Source organism: Temnothorax longispinosus, chromosome 12, assembly GCF_030848805.1.
Source record: "Temnothorax longispinosus isolate EJ_2023e chromosome 12, Tlon_JGU_v1, whole genome shotgun sequence".
NCBI classification, from domain to species: domain Eukaryota; kingdom Metazoa; phylum Arthropoda; class Insecta; order Hymenoptera; family Formicidae; genus Temnothorax; species Temnothorax longispinosus.
Window position 1 is genome coordinate 3,407,288 of NC_092369.1, and position 21,247 is coordinate 3,428,534.

A 21,247-nucleotide genomic window follows, 5' to 3' on the forward strand; every position below is an offset into this window, starting at 1 on the left:
TTAGCATCAAAAACTCAAAACCAATCTTTTCTTTGGTTTCTTCTACCCCTATTTCATAAATAATTCATTTAAATGTGGTTGATTAGACCCAACTGTATACGCAATAAAAGGTTCATATACGAAATTTATGAAAACAAAGCTTCCTCTATGAGGAACCGGTTTCCAGAAAATCGGTAACAAAAAACTATACACATCATGGCCAGGGTTCAAAATAATGCATTACTTTTTGTAATGTATTACGGTTTCATTAAAGATTATTTTTTTAATAACCAATACGAAGGTTTTCAATTACGCATTACTTTTTAAATAATTAGTGCGATTTTTTTCATTACGCATTACTTTTCAAATAATCAATGCGGTTTTTTCCATTACGCATTACTTTTTAAATAATTCATGCAATTTTTTTCATTACGCATTACTTTTTAAATAATTAATGCGATTTTTTTCATTACGCATTACTTTTTAAATAATTAATGCGATTTTTTTCATTACGCATTACTTTTTAAATAATCAATGCGATTTTTTTCCTTACGCATTACTTTTCAAATAATCAATGCGGTTTTGTTTATTACGCATTACTTTTTAAATAAATCAATGCAATTTTTTTCATTACGCATTACTTTTTAAATAATTAATGCGATTTTTTTTATTACGCATTATTTTTTAAATAATCAATGCGATTTTTTTATTACGCATTACTTTTTAAATAATCAATGCGATTTTGTTTATTACGCATTACTTTTTAAATAAATCAATGCGATTTTGTTTATTACGCATTACTTTTTAAATAAATCAATGCGATTTTTTTCATTACGCATTATTTTTTAAATAATTAATGCGGTTTTTCCATTTCGGATTATTTTTTTAATAATTAATAAGTAAAGAATAAATTACTTTTTAAAAAATTAATAAGCAACTCATTATTTTTTAATTTGAATTTTTATTACGCCCAGTTACATTTGCGTTACAGCATATGTCGTAATTATTGTGGTTATGATGACTCTTTTCAGCCATTCTTCCAACAAATTATTATATATTTATAAATTATTTATTGAAATAATTTCTTTAATTTTTGTATGTTTTACTACTTCACCCAAGTATGTTCAATCAGGATTCTTATATATTTGCTAAAAAATAATAATAAAAATAAAATTTTGATTAATGGTTTAATTGAATACAATCAATATACATTGCACAAGTATATATATTTTTGACGTAGAACTACGTCTTTCCTGACAGTGGGTAGGAGGTAATATTGGGAGCAACGGTGACGGTGGACGTGGACGGGGATGGGGTGGAGACGGTGGACGGGGACGAGGGACGGGGGACGGGAGACGAATGCAACGGCAACAAATGCAACAAAAATACGTCACACTTTGAACGTTTATATCTTCGGAACTAATAATCGTAAAGTAATGATTAATACGTCATTAGATAGCTTATATAGTCCCATTTCCTCTCGAAAGTATTGAAAGTCTCAAAAAGCTTCCTCAATGAAGAAGCCAAACAATTATCTATCTATATAAAATAGAATGTCTGTATGTCTGTTTGATCTTTATACACTCTTAAACTATTTGACCGATCTGGACCAACTTTTACATAGTTATTCTTTACATCCTTGCGCAAAACATAGGCTACGGAACCTAGATATATTTCATTTACCGATCAGCGATTTTATCCCTTGCTTTTCCCGCGCGTTTTTTTAGAAATTTTGAGATTGCTCGCTCGCGATGTATACAAAACCTCGATATTTCACTTATAACCGATTACCGATTTCATCCCTTGGTTTTTCCGGGCGTTTTTTTTGGGAATTTCGAGATTGCTTGCTCAAACAAGAAGAAACTTGAACATTGCTTTCTCATTATTTTACTTTGCTTATAAAGTTTCCTCTATAAGCGAAAAAAATGATGAGGAAGCAAGTTTTAGATAAAAATTTAGAAATGCCACAAAAAAGCGGCAGTTTACTTTAAAGTAAATATAGTAAAACATTTCTTGTTATACTGCTAAAAAATTTTTAATTTGAAAGAAGAACTAATCAACCAAATTTTAAAGAATTATATATGAAAAAATTGCAAATATAATAAATATAAGCGAAAAAAAATCAAATTGGCACAGTAACAATTACTGTCCTGCCGCAATCAACAACGTAGAACTACGTCAACTGTCTTACTTCATGTTAAAGTATACAGCAAAGGACAGTTGACGTAGGGCTACGTCAACACGAAGTAGTGACAGTTAATGCAACAAAGACATCGCACGATTAATTAAGGATGGATCGCGGATCCTTCACATTAAAATTTGACAGTGTTAAAACTGCAAAAAAATTTATGTGCGGCTAATCTTTAATATGGGACAGTAAACTCTTGATAAGGACACAAAAGTAGTGTCGAAACGTCGAATGAATTAATGTAATACTACGATATTAAACGTCAGTCAAATAATGGTCAAATAATCACTCTTGTTATTTTATTTAAATTACGCTTTATCAAACACACGGTATGAAGTTAAATTTTACACATCATAAATATTTAATGGATATGATATACATTATAATAATCAATATTTTTATTACACGTTATATTTTGCGTATTACTATTGTATTGAGAATGCGATTATCCATCCAATTTTTTTTTACATTTTATTGTTATTTATTATTAGTATTAATTATTTTTTATTTTTATTCTCATGTTCGGTACCAAAACAAATTCATATTATATTTTAACTTACATTATTTTTTAACTATATTACACATACAAATGTTCTAAGTTAACGGTATTTTTTTCCTGCATTTGCTTTTAATAATACTCGTTGCTCAAAATGCTCATCCTTAAGTCGATTGTATTTTGGTAAATTCATCATAGTTGTATAACTGAACATCCTTTCCACGGGAGCAGATGACGGCAACGGTGTATTATACTTTACAAACGTTTTCCGAATCGATGGATAATTTTCCAACATATCGAGTTGGATTTCTTTACTTTTTAAATAACGCGTTACTTCTGCTGTTAATTCTCCCTGAGATAGAGATGGTTGGAACTCATCGATTGTCAAATTGGTGTGTCCAAATTCAAAATCGTCGTCATAGTTCTGATCGACAGAGCTTTGTACTTCTTGTGACGATTCTCGAGATACTGCTACAAGAAAGCGTTCATGAATATTTTTTTGCACATCTCGTGAATACGGTACTAGCCAACGACCTTTGAATTGGGGATGAGAAATAGCAGCTATGACTGCATCGATATCGGGTTTTGAAAAATCGAAAATTTTCTCAAAACGACGATCAACACCATCAATAATTGCTTCAATCATTGGTTTACAGTCAATAATATCTTCATTAATGGTTAACATATTCATTTGATGCTTTAAAGATACCAATGTCGGAAGAAGAATACCGTAATAGCAGTTATCAGCTTGTAAACGATCAATAGCATTTGCGAGAGGAGCAGCACATCGCACGTATTCTTCCAAATATTGAAAATCTAAGTCATTCAAGGGTTTTTTGAATTTAATTGAATCGTTATTCAATAGCTTCTCTTTCACAGTCAATAATTTTTTGATACAATCATAACTCGAGTTCCAGCGAGTTACGACTGGTCGTTGAAGTGCAATGCCAAGGTATGCCTTCAAATTTTCATTAAATTTCGGAGAACGCAACGACTTCCATATTGCTGTGCATTTGTGCATGACATTATTATGCTTTGAATTTAATCGTTTACAATTTTTTATAGCTTTCAAAACATCAGTTTTAGCTATAAGGTTTAATGTGTGGCTAGCACATCTGATATGCCGAGGTAATTTTGCGTCACACTCATTGCTAAATTCATTGTCAATTTGAATACAATTTTCATCAGAATCGACATCCTCGTCAAATATGCTAACGTCAAAAGCATCATCGTTATTTTCGTACTCATCTTGAGAATCATCTACAATAAAAAAAAGAAAACACTTGGAATAACTATATTCAAGAACTGTAAGACGTAAAAGCCAATTAGCCAAGTTGAAGAAAGAGAAATTTCTTATTTTTTACTTACTACTAGAAGGGTCATTCGGAATTACAATACCGAATTCTTTGAAAGCCTTAATAAAATTAGATCCGTTATCGGTAACGGTCGCTCTTATTGTCTCAGGCGTTAACTTGAATGAAACATGAATTTTTGACAACAGATCTGCAATAGCATCAAAACAGTGGGTTCCGAGGAATCTCTTGCATGCAAGTGCAGCCGACTTTCTTTCCAATGTTTCAGGATGTATCTGTACAAGTAAAGTTAAATTGTTGTATTGATTCAATATCAAAACACAGGAAATGCGGACTACAAGCATATTTACTAGAGTAAATGTGAGACGTATAATTTTTTTCTTGAGACACTAATAATTTAAATGAATGATAAAGCGTGCTTATGAATTTGAAGGAAATATGTATGAAATGCAAGAAATAAAAATAATAAATTTTTTTAGTTATGTATTAGCAGTATTCGTGCATAGAAAAATTCAACCATTCAACTATGTGTATATATAGATATATATGTATATATACGTTTCAAAAATTACAAAAAAAAAGTTTTTACAGTTTACAAGATTTAACCTTCTTATTAACCAAAGGCTCGAAATGAATCGATGTGAGCTTCGTGGGGGAACAGCCAATCGGAGGGCCTTGTGTAACTATGTGAGTGCAGCGCGCATGTGTGGTGTGTTGAGTCCCCTACCAATGTTCGGACTAATACCGTATCAATTAAGATTTACCAGCGAAAAAAATCAGTAAAAATTTGGAAAATAAACAAAAGTAAATGTTAATATAATGTTTTATTTGTTAATGCATATCACATTTTTAAAGACAAAATAATTTAAAGTTAACACTTTCGAGGTTAGGTTGTCAACGGTAAGTATACATACACGGTCAAGAGTAATTATAAATATTGTAATACTAACGTTATTTTTTTTCATTTATGAGTATTTAGGTTGAAAAAGTAGTTGATGTGTTATGTAGATAAAAAAAGATAAAAAAAGGAAGAAAAATGCGAAAGGAAATGCATCGACAAAAAAGAGGACCCGCAATAAAAACTCAGAGGAAAATAACATATTAATTTGGTTTCACACACAGCCTGCAAACATACCAGATGTGTTACGCCACATAATAAAAGAACATTTACAAATGATGATCCGGAAAATGGAAAAAATTGTCGAAAAATTCGTCGTACAAAAACAATAAAACGTGATAATTTTGTGGAGCCTAAAAAAAGAGATCGAATCTCTCCGCGAAAGTCTTCAAAATGTAAACAAACTTTCACGTCTGACAGCCGTGACAAATCAAAGACAATTAATTCAAGAAGAAACATTACACCAAATGATGAAGATGATGAACAATCATCATTGGACAGTGATACATTTGATTTACCGTGGGATTATTCTTCAGAGGATGAAGAAATACTTACTAAAACGAAGAACTCTGTTTTATGGGCCACAAAAATAAAAATTACAACATTGCACCTTTTTTACCATAAAGAGGACCGAAGCATAACTTACCAGCAGGTTCAACACCTAAAGATTATTTTTAATTATTTATTAACAAAGAATTTTATGAGAAAATCGCCATAACCATGGAAACAATAAACATGCATTTATTTACAACGTATAGCTGATAGAGCTGATAAGAAGTGGAACCCAGTTATTTCAACAGAGATTCAGGCGTATATTGGTATCTTAATTTATTTAGGTATCGTCAATTTGCCTCAGATACAAATGTATTTTTTAGTGATATAGTGCAGTGCCGACTCGTGGCCAAAACCATGACATTCCAAAGATTTATGTTATTGGTAAATACATTCACTTATGTGATGAAAAACAGCGTGCCAAAGAGCATGACAGAGCAACGACGGATATTTTAAAGATACAAGGTAAAAACAGATTTAGACATAACAAATATAAGTTCATAGAATACTTTCAACCTGGCTGTGACTTGTCGGTTGACGAAGCGATGATAACTTTCAAAGGATGGTTGAGTATCAAACAGTACATGCCTGCGAAACCGGACAAATGGGGGATAAAAGCGAGGACTATTGCAGAGAGCTTATTTGGGTATGTATTACGGACAAAAATTTATCTAGGCAAAAAGGAAAATATAAATAAAGAGTATCTCCTCGGTGAACAAGTTGTGCTAGACTTATCAGAATCTTTGCCTAGAACAATCGTTATGTTTATTTTGATAATTTTTTTACGTCTGTCCGTTTTATGAAACTTCCTGGATAAAGGTACTTACGAACGTGGTACGGTTCGGCCTAATAGAGTAGATTGGCCTACTGAATTTAAAAAACCAGTTAGATTGAAACTTAAACTAGGTGAGTTACGTGCAAAGGCAGCATAACCAATTTATTGCCACTGTTTGGTATGACAAACGAGACGTATTAATATTATCAACAAACTGTGATCCGACCAAAGAAGTAATACGAACCGAAAGGCGACAAAGAAACAGTGAAAAAATTATCGTAAAATGTCCACTGTCAGTTGAAAAATACACAAGAGGAATAGGTGGCGTTGACTTGAGCGATCAGAAACGCTCTTACTACAAAGTAGGAAGACTTAGCAAAAAATGGTGGAAATACGTATTTCACTACGTGATTGATATTTGTATCATAAATGTCTTCGAATTGTACTCATTGGAAAATTCACCAGATCGATCCAAATCACTCAATCATCTACAATTTCGGCAACAATGAATAAAAAAAACTCATTGGCAATTTTTGTTCACGTAAGAGACTAATGTCAGAAATTATCCGACCGAGGATTGATGTAGAGCATGTTAGTGGAACAGCAAAGCTGTGCAAACAATATAATAAAGAAGGGAGAAGATCAGACAGTTGATTAAATATTCGAACAAAATGGCATTACAAGCAGTGTCTGGTAGCGCTTTGTAAGTTTAAATGTTTCATGAAATTTCGCAATAATAATAACAATGAGGATTGGAATAACAATTAGAACTTTTTAAAGTAAATTTTTGTAGGTAAATGAAAATTATAAATTGAATTATATTCATTTAAAAAAAGGTATAATGCACAATTTAATGTTAAATCATGAAAAAAATGAAGTTTACGAATGTATTTGTAAATGTGTTAAAATAAACAAAAATATTTTTAACGTTTTGCACTAAAATAAAACATTTCGAAAGTTTAGCGGTAAGTATAATTCGAATTTGCTATTTGGCGCCAATGACGGGAATGATACGGCACTGCGTACCACTGCCCCTCCACAGCTCACTATCGTGCGGTTCGAAAGTGGAGAGAACATTGGTAAATAAGAGGGTTAAGATAAATTTAAATTATTATATACGATTATTCCTAATTTGTCGCAATGTATTTTATGATAAACATCCAGTTATGTAATTGAAAAAGTAATTTGACTGTACGTGCCCCGAATTTATTTCTCTATAATTTTATATTTCAAATAAGATTATATTGAATTGTATATATCATATCAATGAAATTGTTTACCCAACTAGCTGTGACACCTAGATATCTGCGTGATCCTCCTGTCCATACATCAGCCGTAGTACAAACAAAACCACCACCATTGATCACCGAACTCATTGCGTCACCAATTTCTTGTAACATCTCCTTAAAACTTCTGTCGACTCTTTTTGCCAAAGAGTAACATGTCAAGTGCTTCAACCGAGTATCACCTCTCTTTATTTTGAAATCTGTAAAGCAAATAGGTGATAAGTTGGGCTGACAAAATCAGAATTTTGCGGCAGTCTTCAGTTTATTAAAAATATTATAACTGTATAATTATACGTACCATTAAAAATTTTTCTGAAAGACGGATCTTCAACCGCTCTGAATGGTATCATATACTTTAATACAAAATTTGTGATATTTTGCTCAAATTCTTCTTGATTTAAAATACACGACCAGCGCTTTCTATCAATAACGGAAGTATTTTCCACACCATGTCGCTTTTGTTTTGCATATTCTAAATACTCATTATAAACATTTGCATGTTTTCTCTAGAAAAAATAAATAAAATATTAAATAAAATTGATAATAAGGAAATATACTGATATACTTTTTTTAATTGTTTTTAATTGGCAATAGCTATGAGATTTTTTTAAAGTTGCAATAAACGTTTTTTTTACAATAATTCGTAATATAAATATTAATTCTGATAATTAACTATAAGTCATCGATATTATTTTAATTTGCAAGAAGTAGGGAGTTTTTGGATTTATTTTAATACTATAGATTATTTGGTGAATTTTATAAAATTATTTTTCAAATAAAAAAAAACCGTTGCATAAAATAATTCAAAAAATTAAGGAGAAAATAAAAAAATTGAGAAATTTGATCATAAAAATTTGGTCATGGAGATTATTTGGAAGAAAATTGTTTGGTTCAACAACACATTGCTAAAAAATGCTATAGCAGAATCCCAAAAGAGTGAAGCCACTTTTCGTTATTGGTGTAAAGACGTCACGTGATTAAAAATCGAATCAAAAAATAAAATTGTTTATTTTCAGTTATTTATTTTAAATTATGCATTAGAATTAATTTAATTTACCTTCAAATGCGTTGTAAAGTTAGAAGTAATTCTAAATTTTCCTTTAAGTGCTCTTGTAGGATTACAAAATTGACATACAGCAACAACATCTCCTGTTACTGTACTTGATTTTGACTTGTCAACCTTAAAGTACGTTCCATCAAGACATGTTGATTTATTGATGGCAGCTAACATCTTTTGTTCTTCAGTTATATTAATCTCTATATTATCGTCATCACTTGCATCGGAATTTTCCTTACTGTTATTTTCCTCTTCTCATCAGTACTTGAGATAGAAGATGTAATTGAAATTTGACTAAGAGTTCTTTGTAACTTCACATTTTGATTTTTTTTATTTAAAATCACAGAAGCTAATTTCTCTGTTCTTATCTTTTTGCGAATTGGAGAGTTTGTTGAGTCCATGTTAAATCTAAAAAATAATCATAAAAATCTTCCGATAAATAGCTCGAAAAAAAAACATTGATCCAAGTAGATCTAATACCTGATTAGATCTAGTTAGATTCAATTTTTCCCAAATTTTAAATCTAACAGAATCAAACTAGATCTTAAAAGATCCAATTATATCTATTTAAGTATATTATTATTATTATTTTTATTTATAAACAAACTGCAATAATAGTTAAGGCTCCTGGGTAGTCACTGCAGCCATATTGAATTTCTTGCTATCGAGGCGAGAAATTACCCTATTTTATGTTGCGGTATTTTCCAAAATAAAAAGATATTTCAATAAAAAATTACTATAGATCGTTTCAGCACACTTCTAAAATTGACCGGATACTATCCTTTTCCCTCGACAATAAACAAACAGCCATAAAACGAAGCCTAAACATACGGAAAAACAAGTCGTTTTCGACTATCGAAAGGAGTGGAGAATGTTCCTTCTGCATATGTATTTCTTGCAAATCTTACCATACGGTCAATTTTACGAGTTTCACGAATACGTTAAACGTTATAGCACAAGTACAGAGCGAATAATAAAGAAATTTAACGCAACGCAAAATAGGTTGTCAACATGTCACAAGATAGAATTCTCTATTGGAGAGAGTGAGAGGAGAGAGTTCTTATTTCTGCCGCGACGGTATGGCGCCACCGTCAACGCAGAGTTCTCGGCTCAGGGACCAGGAGCCTTAAATTGAAGTTAACAAATTTTACAATAATTAAAAATTGAATTGGAAAATTAAAAGCATAATGTGAATTTTTTCCTTAAATTATTAATAATGAAAATATTTAACTTGTCAAAAAATGATAATATCTATCACAAAGATTAAATTTGTTTGGCGAATATTAATGCAAAAAGAATTAATCACAAAATGAATTGAGTATTGTTTCAATTAAATTAACAAAGTTATTTCAAAAAATGAATCTGTATTATTGTGTGGGTAATCCGACAAAGAATTGTACAACTTGAATAATTATTCTCCTTCATGATACAATCAAAATATAACAAAAATTTATCTTTTCTTTTTATGTTATCTGATTGTTGAATGAAATTGTATTATTATCGATATATTCCAATAATCACTGTTATATAATTCTCTAAATCACTAATGATTTATAAATTTATCTATAAACAAACAATGGATTATTAACTTGAATGAAAAATTTTTGGTACCGACTGTACACTATGATTATATATAACACTGTGCTGGCACTCTCAAACGACACTAATAACTTTTTAAAAAAAATAACCCTGTAAACACAATGCAACATGTAACGTACAGGTTAGTTGTAATTTCCTACTCAACAATATAAATGCAATATAACACGTGTTACATTGCATTTATATTGTTGAGTAGGAAATTACAACTAACCTGTACGTTACATGTTGCATTGTGTTTGGTGGGAATATATTAAACAATCATTTCTTAACTAAGCGGATAATGAACGGGTATACACTGAAATACAAAAAGAATCCGGAAAATAATTATTGCTGCTGCTTCACTATGTATTATAATTTATAATTAACAATGGAATTGGTAATACCGGTGCCAAGCGTGGTTACACTCTACATTTATAATACAAAAAATACTTACAATCCGCTGCAGTCGAAAAATTGTGCACAATAATCAAACACCCCAACTAGTCACACTCAATAATCACCTACACTGATTATATATCTCACAATAATACGCGATATAATGTTTTTGAGTACAAATATACGTTCACGTACTATGGAATCCACAGAGTAAATGACACTAAGATGGTGATTGGTGACCCTCCTCTATCGTGCACCTCATCCATAGAGATATAAGAATAGAGTGCGCGAGCGAGCTGAAAAAGCGACATAGGAATAGAAAGATAAAGCTGCGCAGAATAGAAAGAGAAAGCTGCGCATGGGCCCCTTCTGTCTTTGTTTTGCATGCGCGCGTAGACAAAGACAGAAAGGGTCTATATGCAGCGTTCTTTTTCTATTCCTATATCGCAGCCTCTTACGTGCTAGTATATGACTCGCGCACTCTATTCTTATAGCTCTATGATCTCATCCGTCTAAAGTTTGTCAAATTATAAGTGACAACGCTATCTCCCGACATTCACAATAATCGATTGACCATTGAGAGGATCATATCTATAAATACATGACAATTAATGTTACTGCTATGTCTCTCGTCAATCAACATAATGGCGCATGGAAAATGAGAAGACCACAATATTATGTACACGTACAATTTACGTACTATATTCATTCTTCGCCTACTATATGTGTGTATTAAGCAGGAATGAACTGTAATATTTATTTTCAATAATCCGTACATAAAACGAATAATAAACAAAAATTTCAACGATTTTTTCCATTACGGATTACTTTTTAAATAATTAATGCGTTTTTTTTCATTACGCATTACTTTTTAAATAATCAATGCGATTTTTTCCATTACGGATTACTTTTTAAATAATCAATGCGATTTTTTTCATTACGCATTACTTTTTAAATAATTAATGCGATTTTGTTTATTACACATTACTTTTTAAATAATCAATGCAATTTTGTTTATTACGCATTACTTTTTAAATAATCAATGCAATTTTTTTCATTACGCATTACTTTTTAAATAATCAATGCGACTTTTTTCATTACGCATTACTTTTTAAATAATCAATCCGATTTGTGTATTACGCATTACTTTTTAAATAATCAATGCGATTTTTTTTTCATTACGCATTACTTTTTAAATAATTAATGCGATTTTTTTCATTACGCATTACTTTTTAAATAATCAATGCGATTTTGTTTATTACGCATTACTTTTTAAATAATCAATGCGACTTTTTTTATTACGTATTATTTTTTAAATAAGTAATGCATTATTTTTTAATTTGAATTTTCATTACTCTGATCATGGCACTCCCCGGAAAATTCTACTCCTATTTCATACACTTTTAATAAAAATTCGGTTCACTAACAAATGAGTAATTCGCGGTCAGACAGACAGACAGAAGACAAACTGGTTTCCAGTGGCAATTAAACCCATCCTCAAAAAATCAATAAAATTTTTGAACCGAAAAATTGGAAAAATTTCTGAACCGGTTTCAAAAAAAATCGGTAACAAAAAATTATACACTTTATAGCATTCCCCGAGAAATATATTCTACCCCTACTTTATATACAATTCTTTAAGATTTGGTCAATTAATTCCCGAAAAATTGAAAAAATTTTGGTACCGGTTTCCAAAAAAATCGGTAACGAAAAATTATACACTTTATAGTACTACCCGGAAAATTCTATTCCTGTTTGATCTATAAATTTTTAAGTTTGGTCAATTAATTTCCGAAAAATTGGAAAAATTTTGTAACCGGTTTCTAAAAAAATCGGTAACAAAAAACTATATACTTTATGGCATTCCGCGGAAAATTCTACTTCTACTTCATATATAATTTTTTAAGATTCGGTCAATTATTTCCCGAAAAATTGGAAAAATTAAAAAAACCGGTTTCCAGAAAATCGGTAATGAAAAACTATACGCTTTATGGCACTCCTCGGGAAATTCTACCCCTATTCATGTACTCTTGGTAAAAATTCGGTCAACTAACGAATTCGGTCAACATTTATAAAAATTATCCATAAAAAAAATTCAGCTTGATATCTCAAAATTTACGGAAATTGGAGCAGAAATCGGAAACCCCTTTATTATTAGCAACAAAAAATTGTACACTTTATAGCAATCCCGGGGAAATTCTACCTTTATTTCATATGTAATTCTTTAAGATTCAATTATTTCTCGAGAAATTGAAAAAATTTTGTAACCAGTTACCAAAAAGATCGGTAACAAAAAATAATATACTTTATAGCACTCCCCAGAAAATTTTACCTCTACTTCATATACAATTGTTTGAGATTCGGTCAATTAATTTCCGAAAAATTGGAAAATTTTCTGATACCGATTTCCCCAAAGATTGGTAACGAAAAATTATACACTTTATGGCAATCCCCGGGAAATTCTACCCCTACTTCATATTTTTTTTAAGATTCAGTCAATTAATTTCCGAAAAATTTGAAAAATTTTGTAACCGGTTTCCAAAAAGATCGGTAACGAAAAACTATATACTTTATAGCACTTTCCGGAAAATTCTACCCCTACTTCATATATAATTCTTTAAGATTCGGTCAATTATTTCCCAAAAAATTGGAAAAATTAAAAAAATCGGTTTCTAGAAAATCGGTAACGAAAAACTATACACTTTATGGCACTCCCCGGGAAATTCTACCCCTATTTCATATACCCTTGGTAAAAATTCGATCAACTAACGAATGAGTAGTTCGCGGTCAGACATACAGACGACGGTACTTATATATATAGATAAAAGAAATACATTGCAAATTATCGCTATACATTTTTGTTTTACAGGAAGAAACAAATCTTCCTCATATTGAAAAAAACTTAAGGACTGAGGCGAATGGCAACATGCAACCATACATTATGTGCATCTGAGGTCAACAAAGGACCACTTTCTTCGTCCAGGGTGACGGATGGTTTCTTAATCTTCCGTATCAAACAACTTCTATCGTAGCATTTGATCTGTTATTCAAACTGTATCAAGTACTCCACGTTTCATATTCACCTTCTTTTTAAAATTTTTATAATTTTATTGAAAGCTTTGTTTATGAAATTAATGTCCAACCGTCAAATATTGTTTCTTCCTTACATATTAACATTTACAACGCGGAAGTTGGAGAGCCAAGTAGCAGAGAAGAAAATGATATTCATTAAGATATTCTTTTAAGATATTATTCATTAAGATATTCTTTAATATATATTAAATATAATACATTAAGATTAAATATTATATTTTTAACTAGCTATTAATTTACTTTATAATTTTAATCCACTATGTCACGTCTCACGGCACACCACTAGTAGGTTTTTGCCGCATAAAATTTTTCTTCTCCATAGTCCTTGTTGCACAGCACCTGAAAACGATATAAAAATAAATAATCACCCTTTAACCTAACTGTCACAACAATCACTCATTGTCAGCTGTACGTGTTCATAAAGCAGCTGACACAAGCTTATAGAATATGGCCGCCTTAAGTCACCATTTCAAGCTTAAGCCCCATTTTCATGAATCACACTATAAACTTTTGACTCACGGATCTAACGGAAAGAAATGTATGTTCTATATGAATATATTAATAAAATTGGAATAAAATATAAATCAATTAATTAAAGGCAAACCAATTATAAGAATATAATCCTTGTGCCTAAAGAACATGACTACCTTAAAATAATAATTATCTTATTAGCAATTTTCACACGTGATTATTGTAAACAATTAAAATATGTTATTATCAGATCTAACTAATATGATTATCGGAACCGTCATGAAAAGTCAAACAACTTTTGTTAATAAATTATTCCTGTAACTTTCAAAATAAACTAATTAACAATAAAATTTGTCGTAAAATTAATATTAAAAATAATCAATAAAATCACTACAGACACTCAGCAGAGGATGCCAAATAATCATACAAAAACCCCCACTTCATATCTCTTCTCAATTCCTAAATATAATTAAAAATTACAGAAATCTATAAAACACAAAAAATTTTTAAACACCCTAAAATGAAGCCCTCAATTACCTGAATACAACAAAAGAAACCACATCTCTCTATCTCTTACCGTTTTCGAGTTATAAATTATTAAAGTTTCATGTCCGCCATTTTAAACTTTTTACCATTTAAACTTAGGAAGACCAAATCACTTCTATATTAATATTCTTGGTTTTTTATACATTTTAGCTATAACAAATTTCATTTTCAAACGAAAATTTTGACATTTAATTATTATGATAAAAATGGAATTTTTTATGTCCCTAAACACCAATAGCGTTAACCCCGATTTTCTATCTAAATTAATTAAATTAATAAATGAGATTGAAAATCGAATATTGCTTCACGAATCCGAGACTTATGCCATGAACGTAAAGAAAAGGATAGTTACATCCTCCTTGTAAATTAAATTACCGTACGACTTCTATACGAAAGACGAGGATAGTTTAATACCGACCTTATACAAATTCACAATGAGTAAGACGAGGATAGCCATATAGACTCATAATAAAATTAAATAAATATGAAAATAAACAGTTGAAGACAAAACAATTATAGAAACACATTCTCTTACACCCATAAAAGATTATCACATTAAAATAACAATCACTTTAATACTATTTTTCAAGAACAATTGTTATAAACAATTATAAACAAATTATTAACCACGTCAACAAATACCTTTAATTTATACTCCAAATCGTACAAAACAACTTTTACATAAGACAGAATCTTATTACTCCATTAATAAAAACCATATAAAGCTTTGAAAAATATTACAGGGGCGGATGGCAAATTCAATTAAAATTTTCCTCCTAAATTGGCAACGAATAACCTTGGAGTAGCCCAATCTGGCAACTCAGATTATTTGCTTTATATATATAAAAACTCATTCTGGTATAAATGAATTCTGATTGGACACACGCGTTCTTCTTTAATGACCCTATAAAAAAATAATTATAACTTATTCCTGCGATTGTTTATTTACAAAATATTTATAACAATAAAATAAAGTGTCATGCAATCTTTTAATTTTATTGTAAAATCGAAACCGCGTAAAGGAAGAAAACTTGACAATACCAATATGTGAATTAAAAGGTGTCAAATTGTTTAACAAATAATTTGTTATTAACAAACATACATATTAACAATACAATTTTTCAGTGCTATATTATACTTTAGTGAAAGTCCTGCAATATATTTCCTGTACACTCCCATCAAATTCCCAACCATTTCTAAGATATAAAATAACGAAAATCTTATTATATAAACAATTTAATTCCACTGATCTGCTGTACTAATGAGAATGTTAACCATTTCTATTTGCACCTAACATTATTAACATAATACTAGAATTATATTATTATTACTCCTAACAACGCTTTTCTTTGACATTGTTATAAAACCAAATATATATATTCATGCTGTAGACATGTTAATAATGACTATTGAATTATTTTACCATATGTAAAGTATGTCTAAAGGAAATTAAATAATATTTAACATATATTTACATATTTTAAAATCGAATTATTAAAGATTTCTTATATTCTTTTACGATAAAAGTCATATTGAGATTGCTCTCGTTCTAAAATCGCTATTAGAATAGGAAATAGAAATAGAATTCAGACGAGTCACCTTGTAACGGCCCAACTTTATTGTCGAACGCGGACTAATTCGCCGGATCAGGAGTTCGACTGAAAGGCCCAGAGACAATAATTAGTCGTAAGGTACAATAGCAAGCTTTATTCAATATGATAATTATGTAACGATGCACCCCCGCACATGCATCATTCCCGGCGAAGAACTGCCGGATGCCGCCCGACGATCTCCATCGGGCGAGGAAAGGGCGCGGTGCGCCCACCTTATTTTTAAAGACTTAACTCCGATCGTGTGCGCGGCACTCCGCCGCACCGACACCTTCCCGGGTCTCCGACAGAAACCGAGGGGAGCCGAGCGCCTCCGAGCGCGAGCGCGCTTACCGCCGCGCCGATTCCGCTCCGCTCCGCCGGCGGCGCGGCTCACGCGGGAACCGGCCTCCCCTCCCTAGCGTACCACCCGGGCGAGTATAAAATACCGGCGCCGCGACAGGTAGACACACTCCGATCCGAGTCTAGCTGCCTGTGCTCCGCTACCCTCGGAGACGAGTACCTTTCCGCTTCCTAGGCCAGCTTACGAAACGGGGTACAGCGTTCTGTGCCTCGTTCGAGAGTTCTCGAGCGCTGACCGCCTTCCTACCCAGAACACCCCGTCTGCCACGGTAACCAGGGGTCGAGCGTGCTCGGCCTCTCGACAAGGGTTCTTGCCGCCGGAACAGTCGGACCTCCTCGTCAACCGATCGACCAGCCTAGCCCCTGGCCGTTCGTTTTCTTTCCCAACACGCCGCGTAATTAACACCAGATCATATCGCGAGAAAAAAACCGCGCCGAATAAAATACACGCGCCCGCGCCGCGAATCTCGCGCCGCGGGCCGACCAGCCATTGGCCGGCTTAAAGGCCCGTTCGCACGCGTACCGCATCGCGCCGGTACGGACCACCTGATTCGCGTCGGCCGCATACACCGAATGCGTTCCCGTAATTTGTAATCTTATAGAATATAATCCGCCCGCGTCCGCCGCTTACACCGAATGCGTTTCCGTACATTTGTAATTATCGCGACCGTCTTATAGAATATAATCCGCCCGCGTCCGCCGCTTACACCGAATGCGTTCCCGTACTTTGTACCTATCGCGACCGTCGTCTAGATTATAAACCGCCCGCGTTAAGCCGCATGGTCCGCATGCACCTCCGTTGTAAGTATCGCGACAGTCTGTTGTAATTGAACCACCGTAATAAACCACGTTCCGTATCAAAACTGTCTTCTGTCTCTGGGCCTACCATCGAACTCCTGGTCCGGCGAGCTAGTCCGCGTTCGATATAAACAGCCAAAAGGCAGGCCGTTACAATTACAAACCATGCGGAACGCGGGTTGATAGCTGGACGCGGTATTTATAGAAATCGGGAGTGCATGCGCACTCGGCGCGGTATACGAGAGAACGAGGGGACGCGGTTTTACAGCTGGACGCGGTATTCACATAGGTCGAGGTCGGTAGTGCATGTGCACTCGGCGCGGTATGCGAGATAATAATGGACGCGGCTTTACAGCAGGACGCGGGAGTTACATAGATCGGTAATGCATGTGCACTCGGCGCGGTATACGAGCTATTAATGGACCCGGTTTTACAGCAAGACGCGGGAATAACATAAATCGGTAGTGCCGGTGCACTCAGCGCGGTATACGAGATAACGCGACTTTACAGTGAGACGCGGTATTTTACAGCGGGATGCGGTACTTACATAGGTCGGTAGTTCATGAGCACCCGGCGCGGTATGCGAGATAACGCGACTTTACAGTGAGACGCGGTATTTTACAGCGGGATGCGGTACTTACATAGGTCGGTAGTGCATGTGCACTCGGCGCGGTATGCGAGATAACGCGACTTTACAGTGAGACGCGGTATTTTACGGCGCGCTATATACAACGGAGGATTGCGGAATCCCGGGGTTACGGTCGCGAGAACCCTCGCTACGAAGCCGAGCACGCTCGACCTCGTTGTGCAGTGGCCGTCGGGAGTAAGTGCGGTGGAATCCGGAGACACCTGAGAACGCTCAGTCGAGGCTCATACTCTGGACCTCGTTTTTGTGTGTCGCCTTGGGATCGGGATGGTAGGCTTCGTCGGAGATGGCTGAAGGCCTGTAGAAGACAAAGTGCCGTCTCGCCGAGCGCGCCGGCTTATATATCGCTCGGCGCGGCGAGTTCGGCAGGAGGGAGGCCGATCGTCAGGCGAATCGCGCGGTGCGGTGGTGGGAGCGGCGCGATCCTGCGCGCTCGTCTTCGGCGGCGATCGGCTCCCATCGGCGCTCGTCGGCGTCGTGCGGGAAGGCACTGGTGCGGCGTGTTTCCCGCGCACACGGTGCGTTTCGGACGTTTAAAAAAATTGTGGGCGCACCGCGCCCTGTCCTCGCCCGACGGATGATCGGTCGGGCGGCATCCGGCTGGTGGTGGCCGGGAACGATGCCTTGGCGTGAGGGGCGCATCGTTACACCACCCCTCCCCTTAGATGTGCCCGAATCGAGGGGCACACTGTCCGGCTGGGTGGAGGCGCCGGTATGTCGGGTGGTCCCTTATGCTGGCGGTTTCCTGGATTTGTCCTTTATCCAACGGACGGAGCCGTCCCCGTTGAACCGTATGTGCCAGCGCCGGTTCCCGATCGTGTGTTTGTATTGCCGAGCGACATGGCACGAAAAATGGGGGACCTCCACGATCACCCCGGGCTCGATCTGGACCGGGATTGGAGGTGATGGTATCGGCCCCATCACTCGCGCGGGTTGGAGTGTCGGCCGCGGTCGTCGGGGGGGCCTCGGCCAGTGGTCGTGGGCGCCGTGGCGGTGGCGGCGCCAGAAGCCAGGCCTGCTTCGCCCGATTCGCCGCATCGGATCGCTGGATGATCGTGCCAATCCTTGGCACGGTTTTCGGCGGAGTTGGTTTGGCCGGTGGCGGCGGTGGCGGTGCCGTCTCGGGCTCGCCCCGGTAAAGGGTGGCCCACCCTTGCCCGATCCCGGGGTTGGCCGGATCGTACTCCTCGTCGTCCTCGCCGAGGATCCTGGTATCTCCGTGAGAATATCTCGCTCTTGCGCTGCTGTTTCGTCCGTCATAGTTGCGGTCGTTCTGACGATCGGCCTGCTCCTGCCTCGGTACGCCGGGTATCCTATCGCTTGTTTTCATTTTTCGGTAGTTAACAATGTTTAGGTCGCGGTCGGTCGCGTAACAACAGTTCGTTCGGCGGCGTTCTCGTCTCGGCGCGCGTTTTCCGGCCGCGTACGTTTAAACGGCGGCAACGGTCGGTGCAAGCGCGTCCCCCCCACCGAGGTCCGGGCCAGGTACGTCGGGTGGTGTGTCGGCCGGGGCGCGCTTGAGGTCTTGCACGTGTATGTGCCGATACCATTTCCCCGAGCGGCTGCGGAGGTCCACGATGACGGGTGAAATAATGCGGCGTATTTCTAGCGGACCAATAAACTTTGGCGCGAGCTTGGCTTAAACGCCGCTTCTTTGTTGGAGAGCAGGCGGTCCCGCTTCCACACCCATTCCCCGATACGCGGTCTCCATTCCCTGCGGCGGAGATTATAGTGTTTTTCTTAGTGCTGGAACGCGCGGGCCAGCTGGATTTTCACTAGTTCGTAAGCTTTGGCCAATCGGCGATGAATGTGGGTCGGCGGCGTCGGTTCGTCGCGCGGCGCATCCTCCCCGGGGCGACGTAATTCGCGGCCGTGATTTAAAAACGCGGGCGTGTAGCCCGTCGCGTCGTGGGTCGCGGTATTATAGGCGAACTGGAGTTCTGGCAGGTGTTCGTCCCAGGCTTTGTGTTTTTTTGCGTACTGTGCGATCATGGTCTTGATCACGCGGTTGGTGCGTTCCACGAGGTTGCAATGGGGCGCGTACGCCGGCGTAAAGCGGTGGCGAATTCCACAGTCGGCGAGGAGTTTAGCGAGCTGCCGGGATTTTAATTGCGTGCCATTGTCCGACAGAATTTCGTCCGGGCATCCGTGTCGGAGGATAATGGCTTCGGTTACGTGTTTTACGATGGCCGGCGCGGTGGCCCGTCGTAATGGCCGGAGCTCGACCCACTTCGTAAAGCGGTCCTGAATGTTAAGGAGCCAGATATGGCCGGCGGCGGATCGCGGGAGCGGGCCGACGAGGTCGAGGGTGACCTGTTGCCACGGATGGCCGAGCGCGGTCGGGTGTAATTGTCTGGCGGACTTCTCTTGCGCGACCTTATGGGCGAGGCACGTCGGGCACTCGCGGACGTAACGGGCGATGTCGCGGAACATCCCGGGCCAATAATATCTGTGCGCTATTCTCGCGATGGTTTTTGCTATTCCGAGGTGGCCGGCGGTCGGTGCGTCGTGGTACTGTTCGAGGAGCGGTTGTGACCGGAACAACGATTGATGTTATAAAATTTGAAATTATAGCCACTTACTACTTGGGCTGAAATTACGGTCGCCACTGTATTTTCCTGGTTAAATACAGAAACCCTGGTCGAATGCGTTGCCCCGTCCTTCCTTCTAGCGTAATGGCTGCCGTTTTCTACGCCGTCGGCCACGCCCTTGTTAAGCGCACGTAATATACGGATAATCGGACAGGATGTTCACTGGGGTCGCGAATAATGAGTCTTTGTTTATTATAAACAAATAACAATTTAATAATTCAAAGTTTACAGTATCTCCGTACACAAACGGACAGGTTCTATCGCGCACTATCTTGCAACGATTTGTAACGAACTCTCATGTACCGTCGTCGAAGAGCTATTTTACGGCTATCTACTGTTTCGCGTGGTTATCGTTCACGTAATTATCGTATACGGCAACGGGATAAGTGCACCGGATTCGAATTGTTAAACGCCGCGTGTTGGCGTCTCGAAAGTCCACGGCGTACTGTCCGGGAGGAACCAGGGGGTACAAACTCCCTCTTGAGAAAATGAGGGACGGTTTTCAGCGCCATCTGCTCTCTGACCCAGGAAAAGGCGAACTAAAATAGGTCACGTGATAAAGAGTGGGGATTCAGGAACGCGCATTCAAACCTATATATATATAATATATATATATATATATATACATACAT

At 36.6% G+C, this 21,247-nt stretch overlaps 1 protein-coding gene across 1 annotated transcript; it reads right to left on the minus strand.

Moving 5' to 3' along the window:
* Positions 1-2,766: 2,766 nt before the first annotated feature.
* On the minus strand, positions 2,767-7,948 carry LOC139823261 (uncharacterized). Its single transcript, XM_071795639.1, has 4 exons — positions 7,786-7,948; positions 7,482-7,687; positions 4,032-4,251; positions 2,767-3,923 (listed from the first exon to the last, which is right to left on the minus strand). Exons 1-4 carry the CDS (start codon positions 7,835-7,837, stop codon positions 2,767-2,769), a joined length of 1,635 nt encoding a protein of 544 aa, XP_071651740.1. The 5' UTR covers positions 7,838-7,948.
* Between the last annotated feature and the right edge of the window lie 13,299 nt (positions 7,949-21,247).